The 26,906-nt window shown below is 37.1% G+C and overlaps 1 protein-coding gene across 1 annotated transcript in view; it reads right to left on the bottom strand.

The window, feature by feature from the left end:
• LOC122401137 overlaps window positions 1-26,906 on the bottom strand; it is a 406,340-nt gene that overhangs the window by 42,366 nt on the left and 337,068 nt on the right. The window contains exons 2-4 of the mRNA XM_043403093.1: window positions 21,837-22,025; window positions 20,175-20,335; window positions 13,318-13,364 (exon numbers count right to left, since the gene is read on the bottom strand). Of these exons, the coding sequence (XP_043259028.1) occupies window positions 13,318-13,364; window positions 20,175-20,335; window positions 21,837-22,025 (397 nt within the window). The remainder of the gene's footprint in view (window positions 1-13,317; window positions 13,365-20,174; window positions 20,336-21,836; window positions 22,026-26,906) is intronic.

The raw sequence follows: 26,906 nt of genomic DNA, 5'->3' as shown, positions 1-26,906 counted from the left end.
CAACGCGACGGAAAAGTGCAGAACGAATTAGCACGACCGTACAATAAATTCCACCGGTAATGAATACTTCGTTTATAAAATATCGATATTACATGTCATGCACGAAAGTCTCGAATGGAAAAATTCAATTTATATTTTAACACTTCCCGAACACTTAACGAATTCAAATTAACAGCGAGATAAGTATCTCGAATTAACTTCGTTCTCTTTACCTAAAAAAATTATTTCTTCGATCTTTCTCTACCAACGAAGGTTCCCATCGGGATATTTTCACAATGGAGAAAAGATAAAAGGTTCTTGCGTGGGTATAACAAGACGAAATTTATGTCGGATATCAACGTTTTTTATACTTCTCTACCATTACAGCGCTATCGATAAGCACTGCGGAATCGTTACGGTTCGCAGGTTTGTAGTCAGGTCGATGCAAATGGCGAACCTTTATTCGCTGACCCCGACTTGACAGTGCTTTCAAAGCCGAACGTGAAAATTAGTTTACAGGTCTTGTACGCCAGATGTGGCGAGGGTGCCGCCAGCATTCGGGATTTTTAGACACAATGGCCGTGCCTTGGACCCTCCGGCAGTTGACATAAGGATGCTTCCTGTCGCATACTAGGGGTCAGTTCCGAGAATAGCCCCAAATACCCCCGGCGTAAATCTCGATGCATCCCTCTAACAAATAATACCTTCGTGAAAATTCACAGCGAAGCAAAACCTTCAACATAATAGCTGCAGGATAGGTTATTTGAAGAACATTAATTAAATACGTATGTTTTTAATCTGGAAGTCAAAAAATGTATGAAAGAATTGATATTGAGTACTTAGATAGCAGCCATTTTGTAAAATTATATTTTCTATGTATTTTCGTGGATTGATAAATCGAACGACTCTAATAGTAGCAATAATAGAGTACAATTTTTTAAACACATCCTATGTTTTCTCTTCCTGTTTCTTTGTTTCTGAAAGCGAAATTAAGGGGTAATATTAAAAATTTCAAGTTAAAAAAACTAGCGTCAACCTAATAGTTGCAGGATAAGTAACATTAATCAAATACGTATATTTTTAATCTAGAAGAATTGATATTGAGTATTTAGATAGCAGCCATTTTGTAAAATTATATTTTCTATGTATTTTCGTGGATTGATAAATCAAACGACTCTAATCGTAGCAATAATGGAGTAAAATTTTTTAAACACACTCTAGGAAATAGTAAATAGCTTTGCAATCGAATTCTACGAAAATTCGTGTATACTGTTTTCGAAACTATCTCAAAGAGCATACACGATCGATGTTTTCACTTCCCGTTTCTTTGTTTCTGAAAATGAGATTAGTTGCCTGCACGAGCAAATACACTTAACGAAACGACTGATTCCAGTTGCAATCTATTTAACATTGGAGCACTATCGGTAGGATAGTTTGGATTGTAAGTTACGCAGGTTACGTCCTGAAGTTGGGGCAAGAGTGGCTGCATGTGATGCTCGTGGCACACGAGTTTGCAGAAACTGAGAGAAAAGGACAGAGAAGAGATGGAGGGCGTGAAAGTTGGACGAGAGCCAAGCCATGCAGGGGAATGGACCTAACGAATAAACACAGTGAGTTTCCTATTCCAGATCAAAAATCCTTTGTAAATAACCAATCTGCGTTTCTATTTTCGCAGCGCGAGTATTGATGAAATGTAATTTCGGCAAGAAAACCCGTACGGACGACGGAAGAATAATTTAAATTACGATACTATATATTTAAACATTTCTCAACTTATTCTCCTTCTAGTAAAAGATTAATCTTTCTTTAGTCGCAAGCCTCACTTTTCTTTCTTCGTATAATACATTTGTACAATCTTAGTCTTAAAAGTTAAACCTGTATATTTTATAAAAACAAAAACTGTAGAAAAGAGAATCGAAGTAACCAATTTAAGAAGCAGTAGTCTATTCCCAATAGTGCCACAAACCTTGTTTCTTAACGACCATCCTCTCCACGTGTCGACACTATAAGGAACGAGGTTCTTGAGCAATAATCGAGGTACTACTGTATAAGGATACACGCGTAACTCGCTCTATACTAAAGCTGTAAGATCGGGCAAAAATGTGAGACAGTTTGGTTTGTCGAGAATGTTGAAATGAAATTTATGTTGCTTTTTTAGGAAACTGATCGCGGTAAATAAATTTGTATTGCGCGAAGGATTCTGGATGGTAATTTCGTGAAAGAACGAAATTATCGTTGAACTAAAAACCGAACGAAAGAACCGAGAAGAGACGAAAATTGAAAGTGCGTGTGAAAACGCAGATTAGGACGCGTGTCGCGTGTAAACACGTTGGCGGGCAATCCGGATGGTGCGTGAGTGCGTGCATGTGTACACTCAGCTTCACGGATTTGTCGGCCTGAGGGGAATATGGCTTCCGCAACCGGCGCGCTTCTCATTCTCACGCAGCAATGACATTTGATAGTGTGCAAAATCGCTATACTATTCACAAAGACTGGCAAAATTATTATCCGGATAAGAATAGAGTGAAATATTTCACAACGAACAGATAAAAATATAAATACTGTTGATTTTATCGGCTACGTATTGCACGAATTAAACCCCTAACGTACGATTTAATGTAAATTTTTAAAACGTATTTAATTTTGTTTAACACTAGAACTACCGAAATGGTCAAAATGGCCTATTTGTAATTTCTAATAAAAATTGTACAAAATTTACTCGACAGGATTTTTGAAAATTTACCGTAGTTTTCTATAAGAGACTTAATAAACACTTATTTCCATTGTACTATACAGTTCTTCAAGTATCTATCGTTTTAATTTCTTTGGTGCAAATAAATACACCATAATTGTTGGTAGTTCTAGTGTTAAATTTGTTCGTACGAGGAATGGCCACGAAAAAGAATAGATATACGAATATCTCGTGAATGTTAAAATGTGTTGATTTTAGTATATAAGACTTAATGACGAATGTGTAGCCTCATGAAACTTGATATCAAGAACTTGTCACGAGTCAGACTTGTCATTGTACGGTAAGGGGTTAAGTATCCATTTCTGAAAAAGATGGGTGAAATTGACGAACCGAAAAGGTTGAAGAATATTTATTTACGCAATCGTTTGACACTGAATGAGCATTACGAAGCCGAATTTTCACCCAAGGAATGTTATGGTTACCGCATAGCGGTTAGTAGTTGGTATCGTTCGTTATTCCTTTATAATATCTGATGAAACCATAAATGCGGACAAATATTGCCATGAAATTCAAATTATGCGTCAAACAGGCTGCGTTGGCCAATCGATATGGCGTAGTACCGTAATGCCTGGGCGCATGTTGCATATCTATAGGTCCAAAAAGTAAACTAGCTACGGGTACGAAACTCTTCCTCATCCATCTTATTCGCCCGGACCTGTCACCAACTGATAACTAGTTTTTTAAACATCTGGATCACGTTTCGACGAAGAAAAAATTCGAGAATGAAATTTCGATGAAATTATTTCAAGGAATTCATTGCGAAACAACACTTTCATCCCTTATTTCCTGTTTCGTCCAATTTGAATATTAGCGTGCAATTAATTACAGCCAAAAATGAATTATACACGATGATCCTAAAAGCAGACGTTTATGGCTAGACTCGCGCGTCGGTGGGACATAAATGATGTGTTGTTTTACGAGCTCCTTTATCCAGGTGAAACGATTACTGCTGAACACTATGATCATCAACCGAATCATTTGGCTGGCGAAATCGAACTGAAAACACCATTTACCGGCCAACGTACGCGAAAAGTAATTTTGCTGCACGACATCGCTGGACCACATGTTGCTCCTACCACTCAGCCAACCACCTTTACGTTCACTGTCCGACCTCTCAGCGGTGTATCTAATAGCGCGACGCTATGACCCATATAGAGATCATGGACAGTAAACGTGTTAGCTTGGACTGAGACGTTCTTTCAAATAATCGTTTGATTCGATCGATGCAAAGCTTTTAAGCTAATACTGTATACGATTCATAAAAATAAAGTGACAACAAAAATAACTTTTCCATACTTCTAATAATATCACCATCGATCAACGAACATTATCACGTTCTGAAAGTATATCAATTCAAAGGTAAATGGAAGACAGGATGGGGGAAGACAGGTAAAAAGTACAGCGTGTAAAGTATGAATAAGATCCAGGGTACTGTGAAGAACGTCGGTTATAGATAGTCTACTGCATAATGAAGCCAAGTTCCCTTCCGCTTTTCTACTTGCAAAAACAATTTGAACTATTAGAGAATTTGCATAGTTGTAAAGTACGCGGATCGATCGCTGCTATCGTCTACGTTCTTAAAATTATTAACAGCGATATCAGTGTCCCTTCTAAGACTCTAACTTTATTCAGGAAGGTGAACAGAACCACGAGGCTGAATTTATCGCTTGGCTTCCGACTTATTTTGGTACGTTGCTGGTCGAATCGTAAAGAAATCAAATTGGTTTTACTCTGTTTAAGAAGAAGGTGGCGGGCAGTGGCCTTGATTGCTGGAGAAGAGGCCACGTAACTGGATTTGGAGCTACCTGAGTCGGAAGATCCTTTCCCGGGTGTGTCGAAGCCTTTTGACGAGTCCTTTTCTTTCCTTAGACGGTGATGTTGACACGATCACGGATCCGTAACGAAAGAGAGCCGCTCAACGCGAGGTTTCACGAGGCCGGCCGCGCCCCACCACCAAACCACGCGTATTGGCCAAAACGCGACATATTACAAGATCGATTAATTTACAACATATAGAAATATATTATACAAAAGAATGTTAATATCCCCTATTTTTCCGTGGACCTTTATGAATAAACTGTTTCATGTTGAATTGAAATATTATTAAAACGATGGGCACGCGTCGGAAAGAATTATGACGTACTCGTCTCTGTTAATTTTTAATAAGCCACAAACTCGAACGTTTTCCTCTCGAGTATCGTTATTACGAAACCTAGGATGACTATCCTAGTATTTAATTCTTCGATGGTTGTGTATCCAAGCTTCCAGTGACCAAAAGACACCTGACGTTTGACATTGTACGGGGCCGAGAGTGACGCGAAGGTAAGGAAAAAGCGATGCGTGACAAAGGATATATGAAACCTGAATGAACAACGTATGAGGGCGGATGGTGTTACAGGTACAAACGATCTCGGTTCGAGGTAGCTAGGGTTAAGAGTCCTGTCGAGAGGTTGGCACGTCGTCATTCTCTATTCTTCTCCCTATTTTTCACGCCTTTACTTTTGTGGCTAGCGGCACGCGCGAACCAGTGTTGTTACCATGACAACACCACGTTGACTGATGGTGCATACGCATAGAGTGGATCACAAAAGGTACTGCAACTTGTTTTTTAGTGATTTATAACTGAGTATACAATCTGATCGAATAAAGTGCCTCGAGAATAAAAATAATCATCACAGACCTTAAGCTTTTTCAACAATGTGCATAGACTTCGGCAAAGATTTTTAAATGAACCATATTTTCCGGGACACCCTAGTAGCAAAGGGATGATTATATTTACTTACGTTCACGAATGTGAATTTGATCGAATTACTGAGATTTAAACATTCCCAGGATTATATTTTCTTCTGGATCTAATTTACTTTATCTGACTTCGATTGGAATATATTTAAACATTTCGCTTTAGTAGCAAATACTTTCAACAAATGTAAATAAACGAGGGGAATTAATTTCGCTCAGGACAGTCTTTCCAATCTTGACTCGCTTTCAAAATAAAAATTGAATCGAAAATGGTTGTTCGCTCCTCGAAAACGAGGAAAGTTAGGTAAATGTTCCGTTTCTGGTGGACCACCCTTTATACAGAGTCACGAACGCCGCTTTTTTCATCCCCTATCTTCGTGGAGTAGAGGGGAAAGCCGGCTTGGGGAGGAAGAAGCACTTGTGCGCTATACGGAAGTGTAACGTCACGTGTCTGCACGAATTGAAAAGCGTCTAGTTCACACTCTCTCTGCCTCTTTCTCGATTTTGTTCCATCACTTGTTCTCTTTTCCTGGTCTTTTATGTTCCTCCGTGTCTGATAGTCACTTTGAGTCTCGACGCGGCTCATCAAAAAAACTGTTACGTAGTTAGTGGAGGATAAACATTTCAAGCTTTGGAGTTTGAATAGCTAAAAGCATCGGGGACTGAGCAGCTGAACCCATCGAATTTATTTTCGACTTTAGGGGATTGGATGATGCAGTTTACAAGGCGTATATCTTGTAAATTCTATACTCTAATCAATACTAAAGTATAGCTGAACGTTAATAATCACAGTTTAAATTTTGAAACCAAAGAGGAACAGATTAAAGTTCGATTATTTGACGTTTTACTGTAACGTCTAGACCTCAAATTCTTGTGGTCCAAACATATGTTTTATACGAAAGTGGTTCTTCTAAGCGTACCATGCGAAAACGTTCTTTACTCGGAAAGTAAAATTTAGTGGGCATCAAAAAGTTTTCTCATTTGCGGTGCTTTGTTTTACGATACTTACGTGAGATACGATCGATATAAGCTGTAAAGTGGCGAAGAATGACGTTAAAAGCATATACTCGTATCTTTTTATTACTTCCATCTTCGATTGATGTGCCACTAAGAAAGATAAGCTTATACCGCTTTATCGTCTTCATCGCATTAAGGGCAACGTCTCTACTTTAATATAGAAAGCTTAATTTTTTAGTCTCTTAAAAGTACTCGTACGCGTCGTTCGTATTTCGCGATAAGTTTTCATATGGAACGTCGACCGCTAAAGCGAATTCCCATTCGCTATTAAAATTTTTATCGGTTAATTTATCGCGTGTAAAGATTCGTAATATTTCTCGGGGTCGAGCAAATTCTTTGTTACACGCGATCTTCAACAGAGAAACGGTATTATCTACGGTCAAAATCAGGAACAAATTCTTGGTATTCAAAAGATTATTCGAACAATAAATATTTATTCGTCGCGTGGACGATAAAATTGTCTTTCTATGCGCGTTTAAGGCGTGCGTTATGTACGTGACATTTTTATCGAGACTTTCCACGATGCTATTCGGTCTCATTCCTAGTAAAACTATATCAACAGTACGATCATTACACTTCGACTGTGTCTAACAGTTACCAGGATATATCGGTTGCGATAGAAGCTCGATGTAAATGCAGTATACCGTAAATGTATTCTTCCTATAGCACTGCTACAGACAACCATCGCGTGGGTTTCAGTTAGAACAAACATGCTTGCTCTGTCACAGTTGGCGCCAAGCAAGCAAGCCGAGCGAGAGTGTTTGCGCATTCTGGTAAGCCTCTCGAATTTTAGGTTAGGTCTGCGCCGGGATTCGGTAACTAGTTGTACCCTGTGACAAATGCTAAAGGCTGTAACAGTCCGACATCGACGCCTCTTACGTGGAATTACCGTTAAACGCATACCACTTAGGGCACGTTCTCTGTCTAGTCACATTAGGATTCCGTAAGGCGTCCACGGAAGACAGAAACTTAACGCAAAGAAATTACTAACACTGTTTGCGACCCTTCCTTTTAATTCATTTGACTTTCGAGAAGATATTAATCAAAGGCCGTCATTCGAATTAAAATATTTACAATAATTTCTGTTAGTTTCTCGAGTATCTAATATATTTTATGCAAAATAAAGTTTCCCCTTTCCTTCTGGCCCCCTTGGGTCATCATCTTCCTTTCAAGAGTGTTTCATGTACTTTTTTTTATGTTTCTGGGTTGGTAACTCTAATGGTATATTTGAATTGATAATACGTTATTAATAATGCATGGAATTTAGTTGACAGTGGTGCAGAGAGTGCATACTTATTTACTTGGTCGACATTACACTTGTAAATATTGAAAAGAGTTTACATACACATACATATTTCCCAGGAAGTTTTAGCTCTTATTATATAGTTTTCTGAGTACACCTCGAGTGTTTATAGTGGCAAAGAAAAATTCAGAAAGGAACTTCAGATATATCTATGAACAAGAAATGTGGTACTTTACAATAAATCTTTTACAATTTCTATCACTTTTTAGGAAATACTTTCGTTGTATCCGTTTTGTCTTCTTTCTACTACGCTAGTATATTGTTAATGTTAGGATTCAACAAAAGCAAGTACAGATATTCAAATATAAAATGGAGGAATAGAATGGTGGAGGGCACGTCTGCGAAGAAAGGACTGTCGTTAAAGATGCATATGTCTACAGGGAGTACGAGAAGAAGTTGGCCTCAATTATATATTCATATCGTTGGAAAGAGTGAACTCGACGGGGCGAGGATAGCGGGTGTAGTCAATAGAAATGAAATATAAAAGCTAACCCCTTTGGCCCGCGTGCCAACCGCCTCTCCAATATGGGATCTAAAGTGTTTTTCGATATCTTGAAAAATTCCAATGGCACGACGTGGCCCTCCCTCTTGATTTTATTTGCAGTCCTCGATGTCTATCTTCAGCATAACTACGTTCCAGGGCGACCCTATTTTATCACTGCACCCGTGGAAATCTGGCGTGGATTCATGTGCTTTTCTAAAATTATTCTTATTCCAAACTAAAATCTAATTCGATGTTGATACGGTCTATCGATCTTATTTTGTTTCATTCTGCTCAAATTATTTCTACAAATCGTAGAAATTACATATTTCTGTAAACAAAGGAGAGGATCCCCCGTCTTAGAATAGTCTAACAACACGTATTAAAAATAGTCAAAATTTACATGCGCGCTGTTCTGAAAGTATTAGTGTTTTATCCAAAATTGAGCCACCGTTGGCAGCGGTAAACCTTCCTCTTTAAAACGGCTTTTGGTTTTTGTCGATCCGACTTTCCGTTTTCGAGATATCGTCGTGTAAAGAAAAGTGTATTTTTTTAATTTGAACTATCTCTGTCTCCGTCTGACGCGTCGCATCGAACCTCCTTCTCGCGCGTGAGTCGAGACAGTCACGTGATCAGGAAGTCGTAGTATTTCCAAGAATTTACTACGTTTACTATTGACGCGCGCAGAAGATCAATGAACTCGCGAGCGCAACAACGAAACGTAAACAAACCCTATCTCCGAAACTAGCCACCGCATCGATTTGAAACTAAAATCGCTATATCTCCGGAACTAATAACGCTATCGGCTTGTACAAACGCTCGTTTTAAAGGGCATTTCATCCTCTATCCAATTACTATACCAGCTACTATAATTTTTTCTGTCTTCTATGTTTATTTTCACATTTACTTTCACGTTACATACTCAAAATAGTTTCAGCTATTCCTATTGATCATACGACTAGTGTGCGATAAAACTGGACTATAAATTCGTTATTTAAATGAAAATGAATTTAAATTTGCATATATCATGTTTGCACAATTACGAGCCAGCACTTTTTCGTAAATAATAGTTTTCTCCGGAACTAAGTACTAGTATCGACTTAAAATAAAATTCCTTTTCAAAGGCGTTTATCTGCTGTAATAGGAGGATAAATATATACTTTTATAATAATGGCATTTGCCTTTAACAAAATATTTGAGAAAAGGAAAGGGATTCTAAATGTAATTAATTTCAGATTCCGATAAGTCTGAAACCGCCATTGACTAGGATAACGGAAAATGAACATTAAACTTTTAAATGCTCGGTCAAATAAATGACAGAACTTTCTGCGGGAGTCGATAGTAACAAACGCGTGGATTAAAAGCGTGTAATTGCAATTAATCACGATGTGGAATTGAATTACGCGATGAAAGGTTCTGTTAATTTCATTCCTATCACGCTCGACGAATTTTTGTTCATTAATGATGCCTTTATTCAAAATGGAACTTCACCGCGTACAAATTAAAACATGCGCTTACGAATTAAGCTGAAAGTTTTAATTGATAGCAATAGTCAATTAAAATGTGAAACGCAAATGCTTGTTTTCGCGCGGCACGTATAAAAGCTTCTGTCGTAGTGAAACACGAAATAGTGAATATTACAGTACTACTGTTCAGCGATAAGAATAGAATTTCCATCATAAGTAAAAGTAACAAAATGCAGTGAAAGTGACGATTCTCCAAAAACGTGTCGCTAATTGCTACATTTACCTTAATAGTTTCATCCGTATTTCATAAGCAATTCCAAGGCATTGCTCAGGACAGCATTATTTGAACTGTCTTCTGCTTAAGTAAGTTATTTATATTTGGTAAATTCCGCCTGGGAATGTAAACATAGAACGCAAAGATAGCTTAAAGAGATATTTGTATCGTAGTATCTACACGGATTTCTGTGTTTGCAGTGTGCAATAATTTCTAGTAGTAAGATTGTGCGATAAATACACATGAACGAATCCTTAAGTTTATCTCCGAGTAATTGCTGTTTACGAGAATACATACTGCCCACCATGCACCAAACAGGCACAGAGAAATTAATCTCGTGGAAATATTTTAACGCGAATTGAAATCGTTTCGTAACCTAAAGTATTTCCCTACTTAAAGCGCCGGATTATTTTCTGGTGTGTGTATATATTTAATTTGTTTAAATTCCTTTTGCGTGTTTAGCGAAATGATCGCTAAATTCTTTTCAAAAAACAAAGATGGCGCCTTTTCTCGATACAGTGGAATCTGTCGTTCGAATTAGCGTGTACTTGTCTATCTCTAACGTCCAATCCACGTTGAAGATTATAAACACATATTCTATGGGTGACTTTATCCGGGAGTCGCACGGACAGATAAGGGTACAGGGTGTCATTGTTGTCCAGAATACAGGACTGCACACATAGGTAAAAGCAGCTGCACGCATTAAATGCAACCGGTCCAGCAGTGGCGAATCTCAAAGACGCGTGGCGAGCTCTGCATAACGATGCAGCCTCCGTGAATGGTAGCAAGAACGAAGATGGCGCTCGCGCTGTTCTATTGTTGGGCCATTTATATATATTTCACCAGGAGCGACGTATACAAACGAGCGATGTTCCCTTTTGGAATAAGCGTCTATACCAGCTTCAGCGAATATATGCATCGTGCAGAGCCTTAGTCGGCGCGTTAAATAATCCGAGCTGCATTCACGGCCGGCCAGATCTCTGGTTTCTTTGTCTGTTCCCCTGTTTCGCGGCCACTTAATGTACCGCGCGGATGTCCATAGCAGTTCGGCGTACAATGCCGTGGCATTGATAATGTGACACGAATTACGCTGTTACAGAGGAGAATACCGCGATGCAAATTGGAAAGCTGAATAGAACGAGAAAACTTTTCGGAATGATTGATTTCGTTCTAGCGACAACCGCGAGCACGGTCGCGCCCATTATATTCCCGAATAATATTTCGAAAATAACGTTCAAATCAAGGTTTATACGCTTTCGACAATTTCCAAAAAATGTTTTGAGAAAAAATAAAATTTATTCGATATAAGGAACTGATCCACAGATTCGAGAATCTAGATGACAGTAAATATTTTCTTACAGTGAAAATATAATAATTTCGATAATTACGTCAAAACTGTTTTCAGAAAAAATAAAATTTATTCGATATAAGGAACTGATCCACAGATTCGAGAATCTAGATGACAGTAAATATTTTGTAACAGTGAAAATATAATTATCTCCATAATTACGTCAAAATTGTTTTGATAAAAAGTAAAATTTATTCGATATGAGGAACTGATCCACAGATTCGAGAATCTAGATGACAGTAAATATTTTGCTACAGTGAAAATAAAATAATCTCGATAATTACGTCAAAATTATTTTGAGAAAAAGTAAAATTTATTCGATATAAGGAACTGATCCACAGATTCGAGAATCTAGATGACAGTAAATATTTTGCTACAGTGGAAATAAAATAATCTCGATAATAACGTCAAAATTATTTTGAGAAAAAATAAAATTTATTCGATATGAGGAACTGATCCACAGATTCGAGAATCTAGATGACAGTAAATATTTTGCTACAGTGGAAATAAAATAATCTCGATAATTACGTCAAAATTATTTTGAGAAAAAATAAAATTTATTCGATATGAGGAACTGATCCACAGATTCGAGAATCTAGATGACAGTAAATATTTTGCTACAGTGGAAATAAAATAATCTCGATAATTACGTCAAAATTATTTTGAGAAAAAATAAAATTTATTCGATATGAGGAACTGATCCACAGATTCGAGAATCTAGATGACAGTAAATATTTTGCTACAGTGGAAATAAAATAATCTCGATAATTACGTCAAAATTATTTTGAGAAAAAATAAAATTTATTCGATATGAGGAACTGATCCACAGTTTTGAGAATCTAGATGACAGTAAATATTTTGCTACAGTGGAAAAAAATAATCCTCTCGATAAATTTGCCGTCAACTATTTCGTTATTTATGAGCAAATAGAGGACATTATACCAGTAAAATATGCATTTAACATGCGTGAAACAAGCAATTATAATATGTCAATAAACACAGGAATATATTAATGTATGCAATATATATTGGAAATATGCTGACATAAGATAATTATTTAAACGTTAAAATTGACAATGATAATTTCGAGTAAATTACGGGAATTTTCTCTATAATATTCAGCGTTAATTGATGACGCTTATCGTGAGATTAATCTATGAACAGACAATGAGTTTTCGACATTACGCGATGCGATCGGGTCATATTTAAATTTGTAGCATACTTCAACTTCCTGTTGGTCCTTCGATAATTTCAGCTCGCGAGATTCCACCGTTTCCGCGAGATAGTTTAGAAAACGGGATTTCTTCCTAAAACTGCATTCCATTTCCACATAGTTTTCTCTCCGTAATTTCCCAGGAATGCTCTTCAGATATTTTACAATACTACTCACTAATTGCTTAAATCCAGTTAGCGGCATTCCAACCATCTTTAGTGTCTTCACACTGACCAGAGTTCCAAAACGAGTCTTGACAATCGATATAGGTTAAAATACTTGTTTTTAATTTTTCACCATAACCCTTTAACTATGCAATATAACAAGGAGTTTTCGTAATTCTTTCTGAAAAGGATCCCAACAAAATTAACGATCTCAACGTTACGTATTAATTTTCCACCAAGCAACAATCTAAATGATTAATCCCCCCAAAATTTTCGATTACAATTTTCATAATGCCTGGTGTACGGCACACTTCGTATAACTAACAAGGTTGAGGTGTTTCCTGATCCACTTGCATATTCACAAGTTCCTAGCTCTCTACAATATCCTGAATCAGTGAATTACTAACAGTAGTCAAACCTAAGATTGTGTTAAATTTACGCCAGACAAACACAAACATTATGAATATTGTTTTCCTATTTCGACAACTTGTCTTCCACAGCTAACATAATGCATCCTCCTGTCACTTTTTACATTTAAAGTAGCGAAAAATTGAACGTGTGAAATTTATCAGGCGACTTACCGTTTGGTGGGAACTCGTAAAAGAAGGCAGATCTCGGGCTCAGGCAACTGGAACACAAAAAAATTATGATTATGCTTACAATTAAGTATATTTAACTGATAGTCGTTTGGTTATAATAATTCGACCTGTACTTTATTTATTTTAAAAGATAAAAGCAAGCAACATCACTACTGATTTCAATTTAATTTACGTTTGAAGTATAATCGACCAGTTTGTCGTCGATTGCCGCACCACATTTTAACAAAAACGTAATCAAATAAATTAATCTTTAATGTCTGGTATTGTATGGAAAATAGGTAACGTAGACTTTTCAATTACCTTCTATAAATTTCGATAACAATAAAATAATTATGGAGATATCGTGCGATATCCTCTTAGCACGGAACGAAGGATCAATGAAATATGGCTCGCATGGAATGAAATACTACGATACGGAGCATACACGTCGCGATATCGCGGCGAACGTGTAATATAGTAATTTATCGTTTCGATTTCGAAAATATGTAGTTAAACCCCCTAACACTATTTTATAAACAGCTTGTACGTTATCGGTAGATTGCGGATTTTATGTATTTATCGCGTACGCGTATATAAAAAACATGTGTTCAACGTATCCAGAATATACGTGTTTGTGCAAAATGAAATATTAATATTATTATTAATGTTAATTTACGGTGTACAGTCGCCACGTTATTTAAGACAGTTTTAACGGTTGAACATAAAAATGTTTCGAGCAAACAATACATTTTTTGGATAAATTCGCAGTATAATCGTAGCGTATTAACATGAAACATCGTTAGAACGTGGGATTTCGATCGATCGAATTAATTACTCGTGCTGAAGGAACAACAAACTTGAAGTGAGCATTAGTACAGCGTTCGATATCGTCGAAAGTAGCCAAGGCCCAACAGTCACGTTTTCTTTACACGCGGTATTTGACCAACTATTTCAATATTCCCCAGGTGAAAGAGGAGACATTTTTTCTATTTAACCCCTTAACTTTCAATGATGTCTCAGAGACGTGACAAGTCTACCGGGCCAAACCTTGGTGTCGCTTTTGACACGCACAGTTGGAAATTAAATCGTAGAGCAAGGGGTTAAACGTTTATATGAATAAATTCGCAGTCTAATCGTAGCGTATTAACATGAAACATCGTTAGAACTTGGGATTTCGATCGATGGAATTAATTACTCGCGCGCGAGGAACAACGAACTTGAAGTGAGCATTTGTACAGCGTTCGATATCGTCGAAAGTAGCCAAAGCCCAACTGTCACGTTCTCTTTACACGCGGTATTTGTCCAACTATTTCAAGTATTCCCCAGGGGAAGAGGAGACTCGCTGATCTCGTATAGTCGATTACGGCGGAATGCGCGCAAAATGATTTCCGCCTAAGGGTCGTGTTCAGTAAGACTAATCGCCTCATTGGTCCGATCCAGCGGTCCCCATTCTATTGATCGTCCCACAAAGCAATCGGCAGTTCACATGCCACAGACTCGATAATGGATGACGATGTATCATCCGCTCGTATCCGGATACATCGTTCTGTAATACTAACTCCGTACTAATAGCGGTCTTTGACGAAAAGCTAACATCTTAACGGACAAACTACGATGCAATTCTGCTTTGGCTTTGACACCACGTCCACGGGACTTCTCGATGTTTCCTCTGGCCTCTGTTCTCCCCTATCTTTGGCGCATCGGGTAACAGACGATTGCCCAGAGTGGTTTCTCTTGCCTGAACAAATTCGTAATTGTTCTACCGATTACAGTCAAATGAGCAGCGTCCGTTGCTATTAACAGTATTATAATTTGACGTGAATCGTTAGGCGAATTACTAGAATATTGCACTGCTTTAACGTTTGAGATTTCCTTGTCAAACTTTACAACCCTCTTTATTTCTATAGAATGTACTGTGCTTCCAGACTCGTGAAGCTCTGGTTTTATTCCAAGTTTCTTAAATTAGCGATGGTAGCGAACAAAGAATTTACAAATACAATAACGCAAAAATTAAAACTTGCACTGTAGATTCGCGTGAAAATGGACCCGGAGTTTAATATTTATATTTAAGATAAAAATGCACGAAAGTTTCATATGACCAAATAATGAGAAACATTATGTTAAAGAGAGTAAGTAGCGTTGATTAAATTTTTCCTACTTTTAAGGGCGTCTGTCCACGCCTTCGTAATGCGGCGCTAAGGGGCACACACTTCTTTTGGATACTGCCCGCGACTTTAAAACAACGTCGAATTGTCTGCTCGAGTTGAAGTGTCCGATTTGACAAAGCACCTCATTATTCTACAATTTATACAAGATACAGACGTCAAGGAACAGTATGTCTCGAACGAATGGAAAATCGTCACAATTATTCCAGTGAAATAATTTCTTACTGCTCCGATGTTTACTGAACGGCATATAAACTCTGTTAGAAATTGTTTCAAATTAGTATTTAATGAAATTATCGTTATTTAGAGAAAGATTTGTTTCATATTGATAAAAGAATCTATGTTTTGAGAAGAAGACCAACAGATTTTACGTTTCGATCCTATTGTGGATTGTCTGCAGAATTGATTACATGAATTGTTAAGTCTGTTTCTATATTTTTCATTGTGTGATCTCTTTCCAAGAAATATGGAAGGCAAATAGGGATTTCTGAGATCTAAGGATTTTCTATTGCATGTGCATAGGAATGTTGTCTTCAATCAGCAGATTTGTTTTGGACTTCAACATATTTTGCTATTCAATAGCTACTTCTACTTATTTTTTCAACTAAATAATGTGAAATATACAATATTACATTTTTCAACGTCATTTCCAATTATTTATTTTCTTTCTATTTTCTACACTTTTTTTTCTGTGAATTTGTGACTTCATATTCATTATTATCTACGTTCGTACTACACACATTGTAAAATATATCCTGATAAATCATATTTATTACTTTTTTTAATACCGCGACGGTAAAATATTGATTTTAATACAAAATATACTGTTATTGTCGAAACCATCACCAATATCATATTTTATAGGTACACATAAAGAGGCAAGAGATAAAAAAAATGATTTGCCATACTTTCAATTTGTATTTCTTTCAGATGAACAGATAAAGAACTTAAAAAAAATGTTAGAAGAAACAGATAAGAAGAAACGACGTACAATAACTTCTTCTCTTCCTGCTAACAGATAAGAAGCTATCAACTCCATTTCTGAGGATGGACCATTTTCATGAAAGTGTTGCCCAATGGAGCTGGTACAGTTTCAGTATCACAGTCCATGGAAGGAAATGAAATAAATTGGTCAATAAGCTCGAGTTTTCTTTCTGCTACTTTAAGATAACACGAGTGGTTGAAATCATTGTTACGAGTTACGAGTCGGCGACTATTGTGCTGGATCATATAGAGCCGGACACTCGAAAAGATAATAGACGTAAGAACTCGAGATTGTCGGCATTCGCGATGCGTTCCACTTCGTCCCAGACATTTCAGACATCGTCGTAAGACGCGTTGATTGATATGAAAATTCATTAGCGAACCGTTTTGTCGAGAAGTTGCACAAATTCATGGTTCCCCGAGAAAGAGACGCATTCACGGTTAACGGCGGCGCAGACATTTGGACAGCGGAATAGAAATGGCACGTATCCAGTATGTTGCATTAACATGATTCGAGTATAATCACGCGCGACACATTTGTCACAACGGCTGGATTTACGCGCGAATCGCAGCGTCCATCATTACTCTGTCAAAAGTGTACAGTCGCCCACGAAATGTTCAAACTCCCAACAGTTTGTATCAGCTGTTCGACGGTTCGAACAGTTCTAAATACTCGGTACACGCAAATTTTATGAAGAAAATTAAGTCTTTTCTCGCATGAAATTTAGAATCCGTTCGAGATTACACTGTTGTATAGTAAAATTCCGATTATCAGGTGTACTCGGGACTGGGACAATGCCGGGGAAATCACATATACTGGATAATTGGGCTGTATCTACACATGAAGTGACAAAAACGAGGAATTTTGTTTAAAATTAGTTTTTGATTTTTAAAAAAATTTATTTGACGCTGTACAGAAATGTTGTTTAGTACTTTTTTATAGGTACTCATGAGCTTTACTACATAAATAAATTTCAATAAGATACATTCACTATTATAGGAGTTATGGCTGTTTGAAAATGGGACCATTTTTATGAGGTTTTTCTAAATTTATGGGGTTAAGGAACGGCTTTCTCAATATTCTTAGGATTTCTACAGATTCTCCATTAAAGTACGCGTTGTTTGCATTTTGAAACGTTAAAATCCTCCAATCCGTTCAGAAGTTATGATGTTTTAGATACGGATGATATTTCAGTAGATTCTGAACTTCCTGGTCAGACATTATATCTTCGGTAAGGAATTTTTTTCTCGAAATTGCGTAGGATTTCGAAGGTATGTATATTCACCAAAAATAATTGTAATTGATCCCCACAACCAAAAATAATTTTTTCAGAATGATACGAAATTTTTTTTTTGCTGAAAAAATTGAGCAGCTACCCCCTGTTGATTTTTATTTTTAATAAATTTGTTTCACGTTGTGCAGAATAGTTGTCTAATACTTTTTTGTAGGTACCTATGAGTACTACTTCAGAAAAAAGTTTCATTGAAATATATTCGCTATTGCAGGAGTTATGGCTGTTTGAAAATTGAACTATTTTTATGGGGTTTTTCTTACTTTAAGGGGTCAAGAAATAACTTTTCGAATATTGTTAGAATTTCTACATATTCTTGACCAAAATACACGTAGTTTGTCTTTTTAAACATTAAAATCCTTCAAATCGTTCAGAAGTTATGATGTTTTAAAGATTCGCATGAAAATTCGGGCAGAGATTTCTGTCCAGAATTTATATTTTCGGTAAGGAATTTTTTTCTCGAAACTGAGTAGGATTTCGTGGCTATGTTTATTCACCAAAAATGATTGTAATTGACCCTCTCAACCGAAAATAATTTTTTGAAAATGATTTGAAATTTTTTAATTTCGCCGAAAAATTTCTGCGCTTACCCTGTATCGATTTTACTTAAAAATTTGTTTTTGGTTCTTTATAAACACAACCATAGGTAATGTAATACAATTTATTAATAAGAAAGTTTAGTATCGTCGTTACTGTTGGATGCATGCGACTGTGTCTTCTTTGTTTTTGTGAAAAATAGTCGGAGTAAATATGCTTGTTAATAGGTTAATATTGCAAAATGTCTAACTTTGAATATTTTTTCTCGCTATTTTTATAAATAGGAAAGTGAAATATCACCTAGTCATGTTATGTGATAATTGTGTTTGCTTGGACGCGTGAACGTTCAATTAAAAAAGATCTGTTAGGGTCGGTTGCGGGTGATGTGCAATCGTAGAATGCATCATTAACCGTGTAACAAACGGGCATCACGCACTCGTGAGTATAACCGTGAATAATTAACGCACGCGACCCATTCGTCACTCGAACACGTCTATCCCGTCGCTAATGAATTCTACGACGATCGTCTAATCTATTCTAAACGCGATAATGAACAGAAAACGTCACGCTTCGACTTTACGAAGATCCTACAAAACGATTCTTTCATAAAAACTTTAATTACTGCAAGTTTTTGTCGAAGGATATCGTAAATAGACCTCGATCGTTTTTCTGGTTTCTCTTTAGAAATACTATAAAACTTATATAAATAATAAATAATAGTGCTTTTGCTACAAAGGTAAATATTCTGAGCGAAATTAACAGTGTGCAACGAAACACGGCAAAGTTACATCATTTTAACGTTCTGTAATTATTTTCAGAGCCTTGAATACGAAGTTCATTACTTCGTTTTAATTATTAATTGAAATTTACGGTCGCAATAAAATTTGCATTCGACGAAATTTCTCTGCTTCGGTTTAAAGACAAATTTTGAAGTGACTTCTCTGTTAATAGAAGTAATAATTTCTGTATGAAATATAATAAAGAAAAATAAATTCGACATTCGTCAGGAGAAATGATATTTTGTACACCGTTTCTTTAGGGCTCAAAATGTTTTATAATATTTGATATTGTTCTTTCGAGATACATCGACGTATTAAATTTGGGCATAAAAATGTGTTACGTAGAAACGAGTAATTTTATACTTTTGGAACTTTCTCGACAAAGTAGATGAAACTGGAGTTTTTATAAAAACTTGATGATTTTCACGATGGATCATCAAGACGATCAATGCGCGCCGAGTTACTGTATAATATTTACTCATCGTGCACCATCCATGGAATTAATGTACACAGGCGTATAATTAACTCAGTCAAGCGCTCGTCAATCGATTGTTACCCCAAAATAATTTTGTGCTGCTTGCACACGGGAATTGGATAAACTCCGATATCCACTTATATACATTTATTCTACGAGTGACGGCCCCAATTAGTTTATATTTCATTAACATGATGAACTAAAAACATGTTTACCAGATACATTGAAAAATATCCCGCGAGTCCACTTGACCACACGATTACTCTTGCAAGCGAAATATTTGACTCGACAATTCTGTTGCGCGCGAACAGTAAAATTTCAGTCGCGAAAAAAGGATCTTGGTTTCACGAAATCCATATTATTTCGAACTTGGATGAGTTCTATTCCACTAATTCGGAAAATGGGAAGAGAAAATTTATAAATTGCACGCTTATATTTTTTGACACTTCGAATATTAATTTAAGTTTATTTCGCGATTCAGACTTTATGGAACCCTGTTCGTAAATATTTTACCGAGTTCAATTAACATCGGGGCCGATAGTTTGGGAATCTCGATAGGATATTTATGTTTCCAATAAATGGTCCGTAAAAAGGGTAACGATCGAGTAAAATAAGGGGTAATTCTTACCTCTGATAAGGTTGTTGATGTCCGGCCGGTGTCATCGCGGTAGTATTTTGCGCGGCGAGAGCCAGCTTCTGTTGTCGATGCTGAAGCATCTGCCTGCTGAAGACTCCGTATCCGAACCCATAGATTTCGTCCTCCTCCTTGTCGCTGAGACAGCTCGAGGGCTGCACAAAAATCGAGAACATTCTCCCGTTTTTCTGCTTTTACTTCTTTCCGCGGCTAGAGCCACGAGTTTTGCTTGCGTGGCATTAGGGGGCTATCATTTAACGGAACTGAAAGGAAGCGTTCGATAACGTCTTTACCACGATGTCTCGACCCTCGATTAAGGTCAAACTACTTTTATTATTGGATATCATATCCGCAAGACGGCTAGAAAGCGCGCTAGGCATCCATTTGCGCCACGAAATTCAATTTCAATTCAATTTCTACAAAATCAAATTGAATATTTGACCGATATATTTAAACGAGCACTGTATTGGTGATTTTTATCAGCAATTTATCATTATGCACGAGTTGTAATAAAATATTTGAAACATTCATTGCTATAAAATGTTTACAAGCGTTCTTTAATAACACGAGAATCCTTTTTAATACTAGATTTACGGGAATTGATCGCGTGTATATTTATTGATACCATTCATGTTGACGATTACCTTAAAATACGATTTTTCTTTTAATTAGAATATGTATTCATGCCATTGCATCAAACAAATTCAACATAAATTGTTAAAAAATAATATTTACGTGTTCTGCAATTTTAAATATGGAATCTGACAAATTCTGATAAATTCTAACAAGATAAAAAAAGGGATTACTATATCGAGAAGACAAGTAATTTATAAATAAAGAATTTCGTTCTGATAAATATAAATGAAAGAAAAGAAATATTATCTTCACACGGTTACGGACTTTCTCGATTATATCCCATCCCCCTTTCGCTTTCTCTCCTTTTTCCAGTTTGTCAGTGTCAAATATTGAAGGAGCTGTCTTGCCCCTGAAATTCGCGTTCGGGCATGAATGATAAAAGAGAATTTCATTCATATGTAACACTTCACGAAAACGTAAATCAGTTCTCGACACTTCGGTTGCATTAAATAAAGTGCTGTTATTATGTCGGCGCGCGTTACGATAAGCACACACGTTTCATTTGTTTACGGAGATTGGCACGCTTCAGTTTGCTCCAAGCAAAGAGGCACATTTCTGCATCGTTTTGAATTTCTGCTATGAGAAATATTACGTTCCAAAGCACGAACGATTTGATTATTTCTGATGAATGAAAAACATACATAGAAAAATGTTCACGAATAAAATTATTGCTAGTCAGAAAAAGATTGAACGAAGCAACTTGCAAGTCTGCAAACACGAAATGTTTGTCGGGAAACGTCGAGCATAAAGGAAATTCAAAATAAAAATTGCTCCCCCTGACAATGAATTAATTGCTACGAACTGGCCGTGTCATGTAACACGAATATTTTTTTTTTTTTATCGTTTCGCGACAAAATGTCGACGGTGGAAAACACGAAATAGGTGTAATTACGTAACGCACGTACCGGAGAATTTCAGCGAAGTTAAAGAACAAAGGGGAAAAATAAAAGAGACTCATAAAGATAACTAGAAGAACAGAGCAGAAATCAAGGAGAGAGAAAAAGAGATGGATTTACTCACCGAGTATTTTCCAGGCACGTAAATGGGCTGTGAATGACTGGTGGTGAGTTGAGTGTTGGGCATTCGGGGGGAAGCATTTGTTTCACGGCGGCGTAGCTCCTCGAGTGGCTCCAGGACGTCTCCGTAATGTGTTCTGAAGAGGTCTGCATATCTTGAAGCGAGCCCCTCCAAGTAACCCCTCTCACCTTCCTGAAACAGGCATTCGAAAAAAAAACGAACGTCAGGGGGTGCCTTTTCACGTATAGGTACAATGTGGTCTACTGACTCTGACTACAAAATGTCACCAAAAATAATCGAGTCACGGACAAACTGATTTATCAAATAAAATAAAAGTCCCTCTGAAGATGAAGCTAATTAGATTATTATGATTCCACCATTTCGAAAAATATTAACCTTTGATCCAGTAGTGTTTTTGTTCTGATTTACTATAAAAGATCAAAATTTAATTTTTAGTTACGAGATAGTTAGATTTGCCGAGCTATCGAGTTTCAGTTATTTCAACAGTTAACATTTCCAGTTAAAATTCCCTCTTTTCCGCCACTTGTCTCTAAATGTAACGTTTGGCCTACGTGTATCGTTCATCTTCTTCGTTTCGTAGGATGGTGCGTCTGTGTGGTATTCAGAAAGGCGGTCCAAGAAAAGACGAGAAGACGTTAAAAAAATGAGGAGAAAGAGGAGAAACAAGAAAAACGAGAAGAGCAAAGAATCGGCTTACGCTGCTGGGCGGAAGTTACATTAATATTTCAGAATTCCACTTTTGCTGGTGCTCGATTCGGCTTGGTACTGTCCATGGAGAAGCTAAGTCCTTTTCTTTCATAGCCTTAAGAACGGAAGACGAGGAGTTGAAAAAGTGGAGGAAATGGCGAAGAAGAATACTTTCACCAACGTGAGTTGGCTTTTATTTACACTATGAGCGTCGTCATCCATGCCCACCATCGTCATCTGGTTGGCTATTGTATATTTCACGGATTTAGAGTATACTTCTATGGGTTTCGACCGTCTTTGAAATGCGATTCTAGCTTCTGCTTTGTGCAAAAAGAATTCCATACCATAATATTGTATTATTCATGTCAAACTTAAAATCTGTGTGTTTGTGATTTCCCTATAATAATCTAAATGAAATTTTGCCTAGTTGTACTTTGGTCTAAATAATGCAATTCAAGATAAAATAAATAATATAAATAAGTAGAAATACAACTTCAACCATCTGCTGTGTTTCACGAAGGGAGAAACTAGTATTTCATAAAATATATGATCTTCATTCACGCACAGCACGACAGGATGGCATACTTGTTTCAATTCTAGTATGTTAGCAGCTATGAATTTTTATGGTTTTTACGCCATTTTCCTTCTGGGGAAATTTATAGCAGAGTTGAGGATGAATGTTTTCCTCAAGGAAATTCGTGAGGTTCGAATAATAAATACAACTCGCAAAGCTATTTTATTTTTCTTCTTAGCTTTTCGCGTAACTGATACTTAACTTAATTATTTCGTTCATTTCGTATTATAACTCTTCCGCATTTAAAATTATTCTCGATCGTAATTATCTCCAAGCAAAATTATAATACTCGGGTAAACGCGCTTCAATGCCAACTGGTTTCACTTTAAAAGCAGTCTGCAGCTATGGTTGGCGTTCGCGCGAGTATGCAATTACTTTGATACGACTCGTACGCATTCTTTTAATTCGTGTAATAAAGACGTTATAATAATTATGATAATTGCAGAGTGCCAGGTCGGATATATATGCAGCTCTCAAAGTAGCGATCGAAGCCATTAAAGTAACATGGAAAATAAGAATGTAATCTTGATGTTTACCTTACACGAAACGTGATGTATTCGTTACTTTGACGTTACGAAAATCGTACACTGATGAATTCCGTTTTACGATGTTCATGAATTTTATATTCGAATTTCATTTTTCGAACGCGCACGATGCGTTCCACGGACATAAACTGGGATTGACGTATAACGAAGTTTACAGGTCAAGTGCATTGCAAAATTCACGTGCACGACAGCGTACATTTTTCCTGCGATTTCGGCGCGGTGCAGAAATGACCCAGTCATATGCAGAGATACACAGTCCGTCCAGAAACCACTCATAAGTTTTCGGACGAATAATTCTTTCCTGGGACGCGATCGTTGATGTCGCGCAATACCGGGCTAAATACGAGAAATATACGTGGCAGTAATTCAGAAATGTCTTATCGAACTCTATTTTTTCGAACTACTCGTAATTCATAAATGCACATCGAATTATTTTTACGTGTTTCATCCGCTGAACAGACTTGGTCGGCAAAAATTAAAACGGCTGTGAAAAACGCGCTGCAATAATTCAAGTTACGTCGTTTAAAATTGTGTCAGAAATAAAACTCTTTTCCTGAATGTATAAAATGTCTGTTCGATCGAAACTGGAGATCAAAATATCAGAAACTACTCGTCCTGGTATTTATGTTTGATACTGTTCTGTCAAATAGACGCAGGTGTCAATAAAGCGGACAATGGGAATCACGAGAGCGTGAATTCGTACAATGCAATACGTATTGGCTCATAGGCCCTTCCGCAAATCAAGTGGTTGTATCCAACGCAAAGGTGTCAAACGTCAATATTTCATTAGGATATAATCTATTCTAACGCGCCTGAAATTACGATTTTCAGATCACTTTTACGATCGTTTTTATATCTAGGAAATTTTGGAACGCGTAATAAGAAATTAAAACGAAACACGTTTCAGTGTATAGTTTCGAAAGAATAACCCTTTCGCTTCGGCAGTCCAGTCCGCCGAAGTGTCGTCACCGTACGGAGTCGTCACCGTACGGAGTCGTCGCGCGGATGCCGGATATATCCGGCGCTCGTACGCACAAGTCATCGCGCGGATGCCGGATATATCCGGCGCTCGAAGCGAAAGGGTTAATTATCAAACGCATAGAACCCGTGAGGTTAGCTTCGACAGATAGGATCGACGCGATTGAAAAGTGTTTGCGAAGTCTCCTCTGGAAGCGTAAATATCTCCAGAGATTAAGAAGTTTGAGAACCACTGATCCACTCGAAAATCGATGGGAAGGTTAAGAAGGTATTAAAGGAACAACAAAGAAGCGTGAAAGATGAAACGAACAGAACGAATTATAGTTGTACCATCCCCCTTTTCTCCTTCGTTCCCATTCTTCCCCTTTCGCGGTTTTATCGATAATTCGCTAGTATTAATTAACATTCCAATCCGTCGGTTTAATATGACAGATCCTCATTGCCTCGTATTTCGCCTGCAGTTCTTACTCCCTCGCCCTTCATCCCCCTTACATCCCCCGTTTTTCTCTGTCTTCCGTTTAGCTACCATCGTTCTCCTTCGGAGGGGGCTTAACGATCAAACTGGAAACTTTCGAGGCGACAGCACATAAAGCGAACAAATTTTCCACAGCAGCGTAACTCTTTAAAACTTTACTGGCTCGTAAATTAAAATTTTGTCCATGAACGGATAATCGAGTGGTGATTAAAGCTCGTTTTATCAAAACGACCGATCATCCGTGGACACAACCGATTCAACTCTGTTTACCGTCGACCCGTTGTACGAGCAAATTCTCATAAATCTTCCAACAATAAGATACGTCTTTGGGGATACGTTTGGTAAATATGGTCGGTTAATATTACGAAATGTACAACCAATCGAAACATAATTGACGTCGGTGGAACATTTGCAACGCACTTTTAGAATCTTTGACCACGCTATCGGGACGGAGCACGGTAATTTGTTAATTTTAAAAGCTTATCGGTCCGAAATGGGTACCAACTGCAATTGGTTCAAGCAATTTGATCGGTTTTAGCAAAGTGACTCCGCTTTGGCCGTGTCCTTTGCAGATGGTCGCGCGAGTTATAAACTCATAAAGCGCATCGATCCGAAGAACGTGCAGGCGAATCCAGCAAATTGCCGTCTAATTAGTAGCATTTATGACATCTGGTTATATCCGAAAATTTCGAAATCCTCAAACCGCGAATATCTTCCGTACGCTCGCTTCGGCTATATACCGTTACGGTGCAACAATATGGAAATAAAACTTTTAAGTATAGAATCGGTGTCTGCAAACCTGCTCGTCAAGCTGCATCGCATGCAGACCAAACGTTACCGTACAGAAAGCGTTGTACCATTCACGGTTGGACCTTTTTCCCTTTTGCTCAGACTGCAGTCGCTCCTGCTTGGGAGGCAAACCCGATTTGCGCTCTTCGCCATTGAACGCCAGCTTTATGCATGTTCTATTTCCAACATCCGTACCTAAGCTGGACAGTGTTTGGTTTGCTTAAATCTTTTACTGAGTCCTGTCTCTCTTCATAATCTCAATTTTACATCAACTTTTTCGTATGTTCATTCCCAAAGGAGATACGTCAATGTTTTGAGTGCACAGTGCTTTAATACCTTGATGTACGATTTAATTCTAAATAATTTTTCAAACATATATAGGAAGTAGCCATGAAAAAGAATATATTTATTTTAGGAATATCTCGAAATGTAAATATGTGACGATTTATATACGGTGTTCGGCTATCCCCTGGGGAAAATTTTAATGAGAGATTCTAAAAGCCAACATAAGACGAAAATCAAGAATATCAACTTCGTGATTAAGGCTTCGTTATAAAAAGTTATTACAAAATTAAATTAAAAAATTTCAAATCATTTTGGAAAAATTATTTTCGGTTACAGGGGTCAATTACAATCATTTTTGGTGAATAGACGTACCCCCGAAATCCTACGCACTTTCGAGAAAAAAATTCCTTATCGAAAATGTAATGAGTGGCTAGAAATGTTATCCCGAAATGTCATGCGAATCTTTAAAACATCATAACTTCTGAACAGATTGAAGGATTTTAAAGTTTAAAAAGGCAAATGACGCGTATTTTGGTCAAGAATATGTAGAAATTCTAACAGTATTGAAAAAGTTGTTCCTTGACCCCGTAAAGTTAGAAAAACCACCTAAAAATGATCCAATTTTCAAACAGCCATAACTCCTGCAATAGTGAATATATTTGAATGAAACTTTTTTCTGAAGTAGTGCTCATGAGTATCTACAATAAACTATTAGACAA

Source organism: Colletes gigas, unplaced genomic scaffold, assembly GCF_013123115.1.
Source record: "Colletes gigas isolate AHSC1104 unplaced genomic scaffold, ASM1312311v1 Colletes_gigas_Sc00022, whole genome shotgun sequence".
Taxonomy (NCBI): domain Eukaryota; kingdom Metazoa; phylum Arthropoda; class Insecta; order Hymenoptera; family Colletidae; genus Colletes; species Colletes gigas.
This window is presented reverse-complemented; position numbering and strand designations above follow the sequence as displayed.